Genomic DNA, 16,282 nt, shown 5'->3' on the forward strand with positions numbered 1-16,282 from the left:
CCATTCATCTGCTGATGGGCATCTAGGTTGCTTCCATGTCCTGGCTATTATAAACAGTGCTGCGATGAACATTGGGGTACACATGTCTCTTTCCCTTCTGGTTTCCTCAGTGTGTATGCCCAGCAGTGGGATTGCTGGATCATAAGGCAGTTCTATTTCCAGTTTTTTAAGGAATCTCCACACTGTTCTCCATAGTGGCTGTACTAGTTTGCATTCCCACCAACAGTGTAAGAGGGTTCCCTTTTCTCCACACCCTCTCCAGCATTTATTATTTGTAGACTTTTGGATAGCAGCCATTCTGACTGGTGTGAAATGGTACCTGATAGTGGTTTTGATTTGCATTTCTCTGATAATGAGTGATGTTGAGCATCTTTTCATGTGTTTGTTAGCCATCTGTATGTCTTCTTTAGAGAAATGTCTATTTAGTTCTTTGGCCCATGTTTTGATTGGGTCATTTATTTTTCTGGAGTTGAGCTGTAGGAGTTGCTTGTATATTTTTGAGATTAGTTGTTTGTCAGTTGCTTCATTTGCTATTATTTTCTCCCATTCTGAAGGCTGCCTTTTCACCTTGCTGATAGTTTCCTTTGATGTGCAGAAGCTTTTAAGGTTAATTAGGTCCCATTTGTTTATTTTTGATTTTATTTCCAATATTCTGTGAGGTGGGTCATAGAGGATCCTGCTGCGATGTATGTCAGAGAGTGTTTTGCCTATGTTCTCCTCTAGGAGTTTTATAGTTTCTGATCTTACATTTAGATCTTTAATCCATTTTGAGTTTATTTTTGTGTATGGTGTTAGAAAGTGGTCTAGTTTCATTCTTTTACAAGTGGTTGACCAGATTTCCCAGCACCACTTGTTAAAGAGATTGTCTTTAATCCATTGTATATTCTTGCCTCCTTTGTCAAAGATAAGGTGTCCATATGTGCGTGGATTTATCTCTGGGCTTTCTATTTTGTTCCATTGATCTATATTTCTGTCTTTGTGCCAGAACCATACTGTCTTGATAACTGTGGCTTTGTAGTAGAGCCTGAAGTCAGGCAGGTTGATTCTTCCAGTTCCATTCTTCTTTCTCAAGATTGCTTTGGCTATTAGAGGTTTTTTATATTTCCATACAAATTGTGAAATTATTTGTTCTAGCTCTGTGAAGAATACTGTTGGTAGCTTGATAGGGATTGCATTGAATCTATAAATTGCTTTGGGTAGTATACTCATTTTCACTATATTGATTCTTCTGATCCATGAACATGGTATATTTCTCCATCTATTAGTGTCCTCTTTGATTTCTTTCACCAGTGTTTTATAGTTTTCTATATACTTTAACTTAAAGACATTTGTAATATCAGTACATTACAGAAATCCTGAAAGAAATTCCACTAGCTTATTTACAAAACTGAAGTTGGATGTAGAAAACTTATGATTACCAGGGGATACAGGAGAGACGAATACATTGGGAGATTGATACTGACATATACATATTACTATACATAAAACAGTAGGAAATGGCGACCCACTCCAGTATTCTTGCCTGGAGAATCCCATGGACAGAGAAGCCTGGCGGGCTATAGTCCACTGTCGTGCAAAGTGTCAGACACGACTGAAGTGACTTAGCATACATAAAACAGATAAATAAAACCTGCTGTGTAGCACAGAGAGCCCTACTCAATACTCTGTAATGGTCTGTATGACAAAAGGACAAGTGGATATATGTATAACTCATTCACTTTGCTGTACAACTGAAACTAACACAACATTGTAAGTCAACTACACCAATAAAAATTTTAAAAAGTATTAAAGGAAAGCCAGCACCATATAAACAACATACACTTAAATAAAAGAGATGAATGCTTAACATACAGAGTAATGTTTTTTATTCACTGATAAGCTAAAGGTCCATTTCAAGATGTTTCTTTCTTTTGTATGATTGATTTGTTTTATTAGCAAGCAAAGCCCTATAAAGGATGGCTTCATCTAGTCCTCAGACTCAGATTCACCTTCATCTTGACTAATCTGGAAGTAACAAAGCCCGTAGGTCTCCTTGTCAGATGCAACCACATGAAGCCAATCAAGAAGACTGTTCTTTTTAAGGTAACTCTTGGTTCAGTTCAGTTCAGTTCAGTCGCTCAGTCGTGTCCAACTCTTTGCGACCCCATGAATTGCAGCACACCAGGCCTCCCTGTCCATCACCAACTCCCGGAGTTCATTCAAACTCACATCCATCAGGTTGGTGATGCTATCCAGCCATCTCATCCTCTGTCATCCCCTTCTCCTCCTGCCCCCAATCCCTCCCAGCATCAGAGTCTTTTCCAATGAGTCAACTCTTCCCATGAGGTGGCCAAAGTACTGGAGTTTCAGCCTCAGCATCATTCCTTCCAAAGAACACCCAGGACTGATCTCCTTTAGAATGGACATCAGCAGATGAATGGATAAGAAAGCTGTGGTACATTTACACAATGGAGTATTACTCAGCCATTAAAAAGAATTCATTTGAATCAGTTCTAATGAGGTGGATGAAACTGGAGCCTATTATACAGAGTGAAGTAAGACAGAAGGAAAAACACCAATACAGTATACTAATGCATATATATGGAATTTAGAAAGATGATAACAATAACCCTGTGTATGAGAGAGCAAAAGTGACACTGATGTATGGAACAGTCTTATGGACTCTGTGGGAGAGGGAGAGGGTGGGATGATTTGGGAGAATGGCATTGAAACATGTAAAATATCATATATGAAACAAGATGCCAGTCCAGGTTCAATGCATGATACTGGATGCTTGGGGCTAGTGCACTGGGATGACCCAGAGGGATGGTATGGGGAGGGAGGAGGGAGGAGGGTTCAGGATGGGGAGCACATGTATACCTGTGATGGATTCATTTTGATATTTGGCAAAGCTAATACAATTATGTAAAGTTTAAAAATAAAAAAAAAAATTTAAAAATGCAAAAAAAAAAAAAAAAAAAAAGAATGGACTGGTTGGATCTCCTTGCAGTCCAAGGGACTCTCAAGAGTCTTCTCCAACACCACAGTTCAAAAGCATCAATTCTTTGGTGCTCAGCCTTCTTCACAGTCCAATTCTCACATCCATACATGACTACTGGTAAAACCATAGCCTTGACTAGATGGACCTTTGTTGGCAAAGTAGTATCTCTGCTTTTGAATAGGCTATCTAGGTTTGTCTTAACTTTCTTTTCAAGGAGTAAGTGTCTTTTAATTTCATGGCTCCAATCACCATCTGCAGTGATTTTGGAGCCCCCAAAAATAAAGTCTGACACTGTTTCCACTGTTTCCCCATCTATTTCCCATGAAGTGATGGGACCAGATGCCATGATCTTAGTTTTCTGAATGTTGAGCTTTAAGCCAACTTTTTCACTCTTCTCTTTCACTCTCATCAAGAGGCTTTTGAGTTCCTCTTCACTTTCTGCCATAAGGGTGGTGTCATCTGCATATCTGAGCTTATTGATATTTCTCCCAGCAATCTTGACTCCAGCTTGTGCTTCTTCCAGCCCAGTGTTTCTCATGATGTACTCTGCATATAAGTTAAACAAGCAGGGTGACAATATACAGCCTTGATGTACTCTTTTCCTATTTGGAACCAGTCTGTTGTTCCATGTCCAGTTCTAACTGTTGTTTCCTGACCTGCATATAGGTTTCTCAAGAGGCAGGTCAGGTGGTCTGGTATTCCCATCTCTTTCAGAATTTTCCACAGTTTATTGTGATCCACACAGTCAAAGGCTTTGGCATAGTCAATAAAGCAGAAACAGATGTTTTTCTGGAACTCTCTTGTTTTTTCCATGATCCAGCAGATGTTGGCAATTTGATGTCTGGTTCCTCTGCCTTTTCTAAAACCACCTTGAACATCTGGAAGTTCACAGTTCACGTATTGCTGAAGCCTGGCTTGGAGAATTTTGAGCATTACTTTACTAGCATGTGAGATGAGTGCAATTGTGCGGTAGTTTGAGCATTCTTTGGCATTGCCTTTCTTTGGGATTGGAATGAAACTGACCTTTTTCAGTCCCATGGCCACTGCTGAGTTTTCCAAATTTTCTGGTATATTGAGTGCAGCACTTTCACAGCATCATCTTTCAGGATTTGAAATAGCTCCACTGGAATTCCATCACCTCCACTAGCTTTGTTCATAGTGATGCTTTCTAAGGCCCACTTGACTTCACATTCTAGGATGTCTGGCTCTAGGTGAGTGATCACACCATCGTGATTATCTGGGTCGTGAAGATCTTTTTTGTACAGTTTTTCTGTGTATTCTTGCCACCTCTTCTTAATATCTTCTGCTTCTATTAGTTCCATACCATTTCTGTCCTTTATCTAGCCCATCTTTGCATGAAATGTTCCCTTGGTATCTCTAATTTTCTTGAAGAGATCTCTAGTCTTTCCCATTCTGTTTTCCTCTATTTCTTTGTATTGATCTTGAGGAAGGCTTTCTTATCTCTTCTTGCTATTCTTTGGAACTCTGCATTCAGATGCTTATATCTTTCCTTTTCTCCTTTGCTTTTTGCTTTTCTTCTTTTCACAGCTATTTGTAAGGCCTCCCCAGACAGCCATTTTGCTTTTTTGCATTTCTTTTCCATGGTCTTGATCCCTGTCTCCTGTACAATGTCACGAACCTCAGTCCATAGTTCATCAGGCACTCTATCTATCAGATCTAGTCCCTTAAATCTATTTCTCACTTCCACTGTATAATCATAAGGGATTTGATTTAGCTCATACCTGAATGGTGTAGTGGTTTTCCCTACTTTCTTCAATTTAAGTCTGAATTTGGCAATAAGGAGTTCATGATCTGAGCCACAGTCATCTCCTGGTCTTATTTTTGCTGACTGTAGAGAGCTTCTCCATCTTTGGCTGCAAAGAATATAATCAATCTGATTTCAGTGTTGACCATCTGGTGATGTCCATGTGTAGAGTCTTCTCTTGTGTCACTGGAAGAGGGTGTTTGCTATGACCAGTGCGTTCTATTGGCAAAACTCTATTAGCTTTTGCCCTGCTTCATTCCGTATTCCAAGGCCAAATTTGCCTGTTACTCCAGGTGTTTCTTGACTTCCTACTTTTGCATTCCAGTTCCCTATAATGAAAAGGACATCTTTTTTGGGTGTTAGTTCTAAAAGGTCTTGGAGGTCTTCATAGAACCATTCAACTTCAGCTTCTTCAGCATTACTGGTTGGGGCATAGACTTGATCACTGTGATATTGAATGGTTTGCCTTGGAAATGAATAGAGATCATTCTGTCATTTTTGAGATTGCATCCAAGTACTGCATTACAGACTCTTTTGTTGACCATGATGGCTACTCCATTTCTTCTAAGGGATTCCTGCCTGCAGTAGTAGATATAATGGTCATCTGAGTTAAATTCACCCATTCCAGTCCATTTTAGTTCACTGATTCCTAGAATGTTGACATTCACTCTTGCCATTTCCTGTTTGACCACTTCCGATTTGCCTTGATTCATGGACCTAACATTCCATGTTCCTATGCAATATTGCTCTTTACAGCATTGGACCTTGCTTCTATCACCAATCACATCCACAGCTGGGTATTGTTTTTGCTTTGGCTCCATCCCTTCATTCTTTCTGGAGTTATTTCTCCACTGATCTCCAGTAGCATATTGGGCACCTACTGACCTGGGGAGTTCCTCTTTCAGTATCCTATTATTTTGCCTTTTCATACTGTTCATCGGGTTCTCAAGGCAAGAATACTGAAGTGGTTGGCCATTCCCTTCTCCAGTGGACCACATTCTGTCAGACCTCTCCATCATGACCCGTCTGTCTTGGGTGGCCCCACGGACATGGCTTAGTTTCATTCAGTTAGACCAGGCTGTGGTCCATGTGATCAGATTGGCTAGTTTTCTGTGATTGTGGTTTCAGTCTGTCTGCCCTCTGATGCCCTCTTGCAACACTTACTGTCTTATTTGGGTTTCTCTTACCTTGGACGTGGGTTATCTCTTCACGACTTCTCCAGCAAAGTGCAGCTGCTGCTCCTTACCTTGGAGGAGGGGTATCTCCTCACCACCACCCCTCCTGACCTTGAACGTGGAGTAGCTCCTTTCAGCCAAGATACTTCAAATACCATTTCTTAGAAATGACCACGATTTTATTCTTGAAGCTTTTAGTGTGAACAACATTCCGAAGTTTTCCAGTGTTTCCATTCACTTTAACCCTTTCCTGCAGAAACTGTTGAAAATTTCCAGAATCAAAAATTCTATCTTCTACTGGATGAGTAAGATCTAAATTAAACTTCCAGGTTGACTTAGGCTTCTTGTCTTTCTTTCGCGCCACCTTGAAGGCTTGCTTGCATGATCAGAGCGCCAATTATATTCTGACTACACCTGTCATTGTTTACTAACTACTTCAAATTATAATATTTGTTCAGTAAATAACTATGTAAAATAAAACCTAATTAGAATATCTCTAATGGAAGATGTTCCCTATCAGTTCCTATTTTACTAGTCACCATGGAATGATGTTGCTATTATTTTTATAAGAAGGCAGACACAAATAAGCGCTTCTTTAATGAGATCATTTGTTTTCTAGAGTGGACTTGATTCTGCTACTTATCTTTAATCTCCCCTATTTAAATTTCACAATATGAGTAATAGGTGTCCTTATTAACACATTGAAGAAATTAGGTTTAATAAAAGGAAACTGTGTCCTACACATTGATCAATGCTTTCTCAGACTTTTGGATTTCTGAATACTTCTGTGTTCACAACACTTAAAATGTACTTGCATCCGCCTTAAAGGAAAGGAGAGGACGGATTGTGATGGCAGCACACGCGGTATTTCAGTTTTTATCGATCACACGTTCTAGAAGTTAAAACAACTTTGATTATCTGAAGGAAGAGTTAAGAAAAAATATTAAGAAATACATGATGCTGATAGGGAATTCATGTTTTGGCATTTACGATCCACATAAACCAGGTTCTAGAGTCACAGCTGATGCTACCAAATAAACCAGCTCCCTCCTCTGTATATCCTTTTCAGTTTCCCATGAATACCTAAAATCCAGCATGTCCCAAACCAAACCCATCACCTTCCACCTCCTCCCCCATCCCACCCACCCCCAAGCAAATGATCATCTTCTCTGGGTACTCTGCTCATTGATTGGCATTTCTACCCAGCCCATTTCCCAAACCAGATATCTCACTTCATGTTCCCTCTCCTCCTACATCTAACCAAGACTTGAAAAATCTAAAATCAATAATTTGCAAATCTCCATTTTTAACATCCACCTGGCACTGCCTGAATTCAGGCCGCCATCCTTTGTCAACTTCACTTGAATTGACACAATGGTATATTGTCTCCAGTGCTGAGTGGTCCCTTTCAAGCTGTTGTTCTGTAAACTCTAGCAAGGTAATTTTTGGTTTAAGCGAGACTGATAGTGTTGCTTATCTGCTTATCAATCTTCAGGGGTTATTCTTGACTTCGGGAAGAATTCCACATTTCTTAGGAGAATCTCACTGTGCCAATGGTCTCTGCCACCTTCTTCACCTCCATCCCCCACCCCACCACACTGCTGACATGTTTCAGCCAGGATGGATGCTGTGTGCTTCTTGCCGAGGACTCCGGCTTCCATCACTCTTGGTAGTCTGCACATGGTACTCTTGCTTCCTGGAAACCTTTGCTTCCCTTTACATCCATTTGAGTGAGTAATTTTTCAGATTTCAGCTTAACAATTGCTTGCCCTTGGAAGCCTTTCCTGATTTCTAGGACTAGGCTTTCCCTTATCTGCTTCCCCTACTGTTCAGTGACCTCTTTGAAGATCTGTGGTTCTGTTACTAAAATTACATCCTGCAGTCTGTCATAGAGCCCAGCATACAGTAATCGTTCAATAAATACTTATTGAAGTTATGGCATGTCTACCGGAAAAAGGAAATTGGGGGCATTTGCTGAATTGCTTCAGCAAATTACTTTGTCTCAATTATTCTGATATTTTGAGATGAAGCCTGAGAGAGACAGAGCGCATGTTCATACACGTCTAACTTGAGTGATTAGTGTTATTACTGTCAATCTTTCCTTATCTGAGTTTGGATGAATAAACAAGTCTTGCTCAGAGGCCAGAGAACTTAGAATAACTTCTGACTTTGAGAAGTCAAACCACTTACATTGGTCTTATATTGCTGTGTGACAAATTACCACAAAATCAGTGGACTTAACATAATACCCATTAATTAGCTCTTAGTTCTCTAGGTCAGAAGTCCAGCATGAACTGTCTGGGTTCTCTGCCCAGGGTACTACAAGGTAGACATTAAGATGTCAGCTGGATTGAATTTTCATCTTCATGCTCTAGGAAAAAAATCTCTCTTTTAATCTCATTCTTGTTGGCAGAATTCAATTCTTAATAATTGTAGAACTCAGGTTCCTGTTCCCTTGATGACTGTCAGCTCTCAGCTTCTAAAAGCCTTTTACATTCTTTGCCAGGTAGCCCCTTCCATATTCAAGTCAGTAAAGTGAGAGTGAAAATCACTCAATTGTGTCCGACTCTTTGTGACCCTATGGACTGTAGCCCACCAGGCTCCTCCCAGTCCATGCGATTTTCCAGGCAAGAACACTGCAGTGGGTTGCCATTTTCCTTCTCCCGGGGGATCTTTCCAACCTAGGGATTGAACCCAGGTCCCCTGCCTTGCAGGCCTGTGATGGTGTGGCCACTTATTTGCATGGTTGAATTGCTGACTTTCTTTTCTACTGTCAGCTGGAGAAAACTCTCTGCTTCTAAAGGGCTCATGTGTTTAGGTCAGGCCCACCCTCATACTCTTTCTTTCTTTTTTTTTAAATTTTATTGCAGTATAGTTGATTTACAACATTGCATTATTTTCTGGTATACAGCAAAGTGAATCGGTTATACATATACATATATCAATTCTTTGTAAGATTCTTTTCCCATGTATGTCATTACAGTATTGAGTAGAATTTCCTGTGCTCTACGGTAGGTCCTATCAGTTATCTATTTTTTTTTTTTAATTGGAGGCTAATTACTTTATAATATTGTGGTGGTTTTTGCCATACATTCACATGAATCAGCCATGGTGTAGTAGTATGTATATGTCAACTCCAGTCTCCCAATTTATTCCTCTCCCACTTTCCCCCTTAGCAACTGAAAGTTTATTTTTTCTTTGTCATAAAGTCAGTTGATATGGGATCTTAATTACCTCTGCAAAACCCTTTCACAGCAGTACCTATATTAGTGTTTGAGTGACTAAATAAGAAGTATGAATATGCCAGGGTCCAAAAGTCTCCTGGGGCATTTCAGAATTTCGCCTGCCACATCAGCAAATTGTATAAAAAATAAAAATGACTGAAAACCAAATAGAAAATCTACAACAGAATTTGGTGCTCATAGTTGGATTTAGGTGGAGGGAGACATGTCCTAATAGTGATGTTTGATGTTATAGAATGAGGACCTTGTCCAATGCAAACATCAGTCAATGTAAATTGGAGGCTGTGTTATTGATTTAGCTCCACATTTCATAGCTTTCTCCCTCTCTCTGACTGGCCCTGGATGCATGTTTTACCAAATTCTTTATCTTTTCCCACTTGTCATTATTATCCTTGCTGCCATCATTTTCATTGCTACCATTCATTGAATATTTATTCTGCATCAGTGTGCCATGTATCTTTTCAATTCCTTCAGCAGCTCTTACTTAGTTATTACTGTGTTCATTTCATAAATTCACTTAAGACCATTCAGCACATAAGTGGCTGAAACTCTAGTTGTGCGACTCAAGTCCAGTATTTTATCTCAGTATCATGTCTGTGTCTTTCGAGATTGTGATAAACTAGTTTCATAAAGGATCATGTGTTGGTAATATAAGGATCAGAATGCAGTACCTTGAAAATTCAAATTTTCTCCTTAAAACTTTTCGTAAGTCAAGTCAGTAGCTAAAGACACATCCCACCTGCCTTCTGAGCAAATGGCTCTTATGGGCAGATAACACATCCCACGTTTATTTCCTCTGTCATGATCTGTTAATTATGAACTAAGTGACCGAATCATCTTAATAAAACCGGCCTCTGAATACTGAACTGTAAACTTGCATGAATCAGGATCATATGTCCTGTGAGGATTTTTTCTTTCTTTTTAAATTGAGTTTCACTTTAACATTCCCAGTAAAGTGTAACAATAGGATGCTCTGTTTCAAGAGTTTAGTCAGACCCAGCTGCTATGAAAATAATATGTTTGAGAAAATTGACTTGACATTTGATGGCCTTATGATTCTTCTGACAGGATATAATCAACTCATTAGGGAGAAACAGAAGCCTGCCTTGTGTTGCTACGTAATTCTGGGCATGACTGCATTCCCTCCAAGTTGGGTGGCTGAGCTTTCAGGGAAAACTAGGGCTCTGCTGCCTTGGGGCCAGCAGGCAAAGTGACTGAATTTATGTTCTTTTCCTCTGTCTACTGCCCTTGATCTGATGAGTGGGAAACTTTACTTTCTTAAGCCAACATTTTTTTTTTTCTTCTTTTTCTTCTTTTCCTCTCCTGAAGTCTAAATTTATAACAAGGGCTGGGATTTAAAAGATTCTCTCAGCCTTCCCTCCACTCAGGAATCACTGGGGCAGCTCTCTTGGGAAAGTGATTAGAAGCAGGAAGTGGCAATTAGGATGCTTGATTTCAGTTCCCAGGACTATCGTGAGTTCTCTGTGGGCCTCTGACAGACTCATCTTAACTTCTCTGCTTACTCCCCTGCCATGAAACTCCAGCGTCCAACTCCCTGCTGCTTTGTCCATGTTTTTCTCCAAATAGGCAGTTTGGAGGTAGGACAAGTCAACCATCTTTAGTGTCTAAATCTCAACTCCCTAGCACCCAGGAAGAGATGAAATTTCTTTAGGCCACATTTTCACATCTGTAAAGTGGGACCAAGAAGAACCACCTTGAAAAGCTATTGTGAGTGCCAGAGGAGATCACTTATAGGACTAGCAGGTTCTTGGTGTGGGACTTTTTTTTTTTCCCCAGAGTTTAGCTTTTTTATTTATTTTTCTTAAAAAAAATTTTTTTTTAATTTTTTTATTTTTAAATTTTATTTTATTTTTAAACTTTACAAATTGTATTAGTTTTGCCAAATATCAAAATGAATCCACCACAGGTATACATGTGTTCCCCATCCTGAACCCTCCTCCCTCCTCCCTCCCCATACCATCCCTCTGGGTCGTCCCAGTGCACCTGCCCCAAGCATCCAGTATCGTGCATCGAACCTGGACTGGCAACTCGTTTCATACATGATATTATACATGTTTCAATGCCATTCTCCCAAATCTTCCCACCCCCTCCCTCTGCAACAGAGTCCATAAGACTGTTCTATATATCAATGTCTCTTTTGCTGTCTCGTACACAGGGTTATTGTTAGCATCTTTCTAAATTCCATATATATGCGTTAGTATACTGTATTGGTGTTTTTCTTTCTGGCTTGCTTCACTCTGTATAATAGGCTCCAGTTTCATCCACCTCATTAGTCTTAAATTCTACACTAGGTTTGTTTTCCTGGAACTTTCAGCAACTTATGTCTTTCTATTCAAGTGGTCAGTAAATATGCGCTTGACATTGTGTTACAAAAGGCCTCAAAATAAAGTAATCATACTGAATATGACATTGAATTATCGCAATGATGGTGATTTATATGTATTTCAGGATTTTTAGCTTACAAAGCTATTATTCAGTCTATTCTCAGTTATATAGGGTTCTGATTCACTGTATTATGGTATCACCAGAAGAGGAACTCTGTCTTTTGTGTCCTGAGCATCTAGGGAAGTTCCTAGTACATAGAACACATTCCTTGAAGATGTGCTAAATGAGTGAATTTAATAACTAAATGTCCTTCAAATATTTTTCAATCTCTATGCTTGACTTCCTCTTGTATTCTTTATACTGGGGATCAGCAAACTATAGCCTATGGACGAAATACTGCCTGCTGTCTGTTTTTGTAATAAAGTTGTATTTAAGCAGAACCATGCCCGTCCACTCTTGAGAAGGAAATGGCAACCCACTCCAGTATTCTTTCCTGGGAAATCTCATGAACAGAGGAGCCTGGTGGCCTACAGTACATGGGGTCGCAAAGACTCGGACATAACTTAGTGACTAAACAAACAGCAGCAATGCCCATCCATTACATATTGTCTATGGCTGATTTTGCACTACAGCACAGAATGAAACCGTTGTGACAGGGACTGTATAGACTGCAAAATATTTACTATTTTCTTTTTCCAGTTTTTGCTTTGTAACCCCTACTCATCCTTATTGAATTTATTTATATGACTTCCTTTCTGGAATGCCTCCTTTGAAGTTTCCTAGTTTGGTTAGTTACTCCTGGTCATGGGCCTAGGTCTAGGTCTAGTCGCTTCTTGTACTTTTCCTGTTAAAGCACTGATCAGCACTTCGCACATTAAGAAACCCACCTTATTAGGGATTACTTGATTTGTCCCGAATAATACCAGTAAGTAGAGAGAATGGATTTGCTCTGAGATATATCTGAATCCAAGGGTTACTTTCTTTCTACTACACCTTGTTCAGTTGCTAAGTTGACTTTTTGTGACCTCATAGACTACAGCACTCTAGGCTTCCCTGTCCTTCACCATCTCCCGGAGTTTACTCAAACTCATGTCTGTTGACTCGGTGATCCTATTCAACCATCTCTTACTCCATCTTCTCCTCTTTTCTTCAGTCTTTCTGAGCATCAGGGTCTTTTCCAATGAGTTGGCTCTTCGCATCTGGTGGCCAAAGTATTGGAGCTTCAGCTTCAGCATCAGTCCTTCCAGTGACTATTCAGAATTGTTTTGCTTTAGGATTGACTGGTTTGATCTCCTTGCAGTCCAAGGGATTCTCAAGAGTCTTCTCTAACACCACAATTTGAAATCAACAGGTCTTTGGCTCTCATTCTTCTTTATGATCCACCCCTCACATTTGTACATGACTATTGGGAAAACCATAGCTTTGACTATATAGACCTTTACTGCCAATGTGAGGTCTCTGCTTTTTAATATGCTGCCCAGGTTTTTCATAGATTTTCTTCCAAGGAGCAAGTGTCTTTTAATTTTATGGCTGTAGTCAGTCTTCAGTGATTTTGGAGACCAAGAGAATAAAATCTATCCCTGCTTTCTCTCTTTCCTCTTCTATTTGCCATGAAGTGATGGGACTGGATGCCATTATCTTAGTTTTTTTAATGTTGAGTTTCAAGCCACCTTTTTCCACTCTACTCTTTTACCCCCATCAAGAGTCTCTTTAGTTCCTCTTCGCTTTCTTCCATTAGAGTGGTATCATCTGCATATCTGAGGTTGTTGATATTTCTCCCGGCAATCTTGATTCCAGCTTGTGATTCATCCAGCTGGCATTTCACATGATGTACTCTGTTGCTGCCAAGTCACTTTAGTCGTGTCCGACTCTGTGCGACCCCATAGACGGCAGCCCACCAGGCTCCACCATCCCTGGGATTCTCCAGGCAAGAATATTGGAGTGGGCTGCCATTTCCTTCAATGCATGAAAGTGAAAAGTGAAAGTGAAGTCGCTCAGTCATGTCTGACTCTTCCTGACTCCATGGACTGCAGCCTACCAGGCTCCTCCGTCCATGGGATTTTCCAGGCAAGAGTACTGGAGTGGGGTGCCATTGCCTTCTCTGTGATGTACTCTACATATACATAAAATAAGCAGCGTGACAATATACAGCCTTGTTGTACTCCTTTCCCAATTTTGGACCAGTCATTTGTTCCATGTCCAGTTCTAACTGTTGCTTCTTGATTCAAATATAAACATATACCCCCTCTTTTTTGGATTTCTTTCCCATTTATGTCACCCCAGAGCATTGAGTAGAGTTCCCTGGGCTATAGATTAAATAGATAACTAACAAGTAGGTTTTTGTTATCTATCTTATACATAGTATCAATAGGGTATATGTGTGAATCCCAGTCTCTCAATTCATTCTTCCCCTCTCTCCCTTTCAAACCTGGTGTCCATACTTTTGTTCTCTCTGTCTGTGTATCTCTTTCTGCTTTGCAGATAAGATAATATATACCATTTTTATAGATATCACATATATGCATTAATACACAATATTTGTTTTTCTGACTTCACTCTGTATGGTGGTCTCTAGGTCCATCCACATGTCTACAAGTGGCACAATTTTGTTCCTTTTTATGGTTCAGTAACATTCTGTTGCATACATGTACCACCTATTCTTTATCCATCAGTCTGTTGATAAACATTTAGGCTGCGTCCATGTCCTGTCTATTGTAAACAGTGCTGTAATATTGGGGTGGATGGGTCTTTTTTTTTGTTTGTTTGTTTGTTTGTTTGTTTTGTTCTAGCTCTGTGAAGAATACTGCTGGTAGCTTGATAGGGATTGCATTGAATCTATAAATTGCTTTGGGTAGTATACTCATTTTCACTATATTGATTCTTCCAATCCATGAACATGGTATATTTCTCCATCTATTAGTGTCCTCTTTGATTTCTTTCACCAGTGTTTTATAGTTTTCTATATATAGGTCTTTACTTTCTTTAGGTAGATATATTCCTAAGTATTTTATTCTTTTTGTTGCAATGGTGAATGGAATTGTTTCCTTAATTTCTCTTTCTGTTTTCTCATTATTAGTGTATAGGAATGCAAGGGATTTCTGTGTGTTGATTTTATATCCTGCAACTTTACTATAATCATTGATTAGTTCTAGTAATTTTCTGGTGGAGTCTTTAGGGTTTTCTATGTAGAGGATCATGTCATCTGCAAATAGTGAGAGTTTTACTTCTTCTTTTCCAATTTGGATTCCTTTTATTTCTTTTTCTGCTCTGATTGCTGTGGCCCAAACTTCCAAAACTATGTTGAATAGTAATGGTGAAAGTGGGCACCCTTGTCTTGTTCCTGACTTTAGAGGAAATGCTTTCAATTTTTCACCATTGAGGATAATGTTTGCTGTGTGTTTGTCATATATAGCTTTTATTATGTTGAGGTATGTTCCTTCTGTTCCTGCTTTCTGGAGAGTTTTTATCATAAATGGGTGTTGAATTTTGTCAAAGGCTTTCTCTGCATCTATTGAGACAATCATATGGTTTTTGTTTTTCAATTTGTTAATGTGGTGTATTACATTGATTGATTTGCGGATATTGAAGAATCCTTGCATCCCTGGGATAAAGCCCACTTGGTCATGGTGTATGATCTTTTTAATGTGTTGTTGGATTCTGATTGCTAGAATTTTGTTTAGGATTTTTGCATCTATATTCATCAGTGATATTGGCCTGTAGTTTTCTTTTTTTGTGGGATCTTTGTCAGGTTTTGGTATTAGAGTGATGGTGGCCTCATAGAATGAGTTTGGAAGTTTACCTTCCTCTGCAATTTTCTGGAAGAGTTTGAGCAGGATAGGTGTTAGCTCTTCTCTAAATTTTTGGTAGAATTCAGCTGTGAAGCCGTCTGGACCTGGGCTTTTGTTTGCTGGAAGATTTCTGATTACAGTTTCAATTTCCGTGCTTGTGATGGGTCTGTTAAGGTTTTCTATTTCTTCCTGGTCAAGTTTTGGAAAGTTGTACTTTTCTAAGAATTTGTCCATTTCTTCCTCGTTGTCCATTTTATTGGCATATAATTGTTGATAATAGTCTCTTATGATCCTTTGTATTTCTGTGTTGTCTGTTGTGATCTCTCCATTTTCGTTTCTAATTTTATTGATTTGATTTTTCTCCCTTTGTTTCTTGATGAGTCTGGCTAATGGTTTGTCAATTTTATTTATCCTTTCAAAGAACCAGCTTTTGGTTTTGTTGATTTTTGCTATGGTCTCTTTTGTTTCTTTTGCATTTATTTCTGCTCTAATTTTTAAGATTTCTTTCCTTCTACTAACCCTGGGGTTCTTCATTTCTTCCTTTTCTAGTTGCTTTAGGTGTAGAGTTAGGTTATTTATTTGACTTTTTTCTTGTTTCTTGAGGTGTGCGTGTATTGCTATGAACTTTCCCCTTAGGACTGCTTTTACTGTGTCCCACAGGTTTTGGGTTGTTGTGTTTTCATTTTCATTCGTTTCTATGCAAATTTTGATTTCTTTTTTGATTTCTTCTGTGATTTGTTGGTTATTCAGCAGGGTGTTGTTCATCCTCCATATGTTGGAATTTTTAATAGTTTTTCTCCTGTAATTGAGATCTAATCTTACTGCATTGTGGTCAGAAAAGATGCTTGGAATGATTTCTATTTTTTTGAATTTACCAAGGCTAGCTTTATGGCCCAGGATGTGATCTATCCTAGAGAAGGTTCCATGTGTGCTTGAGAAAAAGGTGAAATTCATTGTTTTGGGATGAAATGTCCTATAGATATCAA

At 39.2% G+C, this 16,282-nt stretch overlaps 1 protein-coding gene across 1 annotated transcript; it reads right to left on the reverse strand.

Moving 5' to 3' along the window:
- Positions 1-1,965: 1,965 nt before the first annotated feature.
- On the reverse strand, positions 1,966-7,502 carry LOC113904508 (60S ribosomal protein L22-like 1). Its single transcript, XM_027561722.1, has 3 exons — positions 7,467-7,502; positions 6,061-6,296; positions 1,966-2,095 (listed from the first exon to the last, which is right to left on the reverse strand). The coding sequence occupies exons 1-3, from the start codon at positions 7,500-7,502 to the stop codon at positions 1,966-1,968; spliced, it is 402 nt and encodes a 133-aa protein (XP_027417523.1).
- Between the last annotated feature and the right edge of the window lie 8,780 nt (positions 7,503-16,282).

The sequence above is a fragment of the Bos indicus x Bos taurus genome, chromosome 14 (assembly GCF_003369695.1).
Source record: "Bos indicus x Bos taurus breed Angus x Brahman F1 hybrid chromosome 14, Bos_hybrid_MaternalHap_v2.0, whole genome shotgun sequence".
NCBI lineage: Eukaryota > Metazoa > Chordata > Mammalia > Artiodactyla > Bovidae > Bos > Bos indicus x Bos taurus.

Excerpts from the sequence above, each read along its gene's own strand:
- LOC113904508 (XM_027561722.1), bottom strand. The coding sequence starts at position 7,502 with ATGGAGGTGAAGAAGGTGGCAGAGACCATTGGCACA. Across the intron at positions 6,297-7,466 it reads TGGCAGAGACCATTGGCACA|CAAGCCTTCAAGGTGGCGCG; the intron begins GTGAGATTCTCC and ends TGATCATGCAAG. Across the intron at positions 2,096-6,060 it reads AAATGGTATTTGAAGTATCT|AACCAAGAGTTACCTTAAAA; the intron begins TGGCTGAAAGGA and ends TGAACTGAACTG.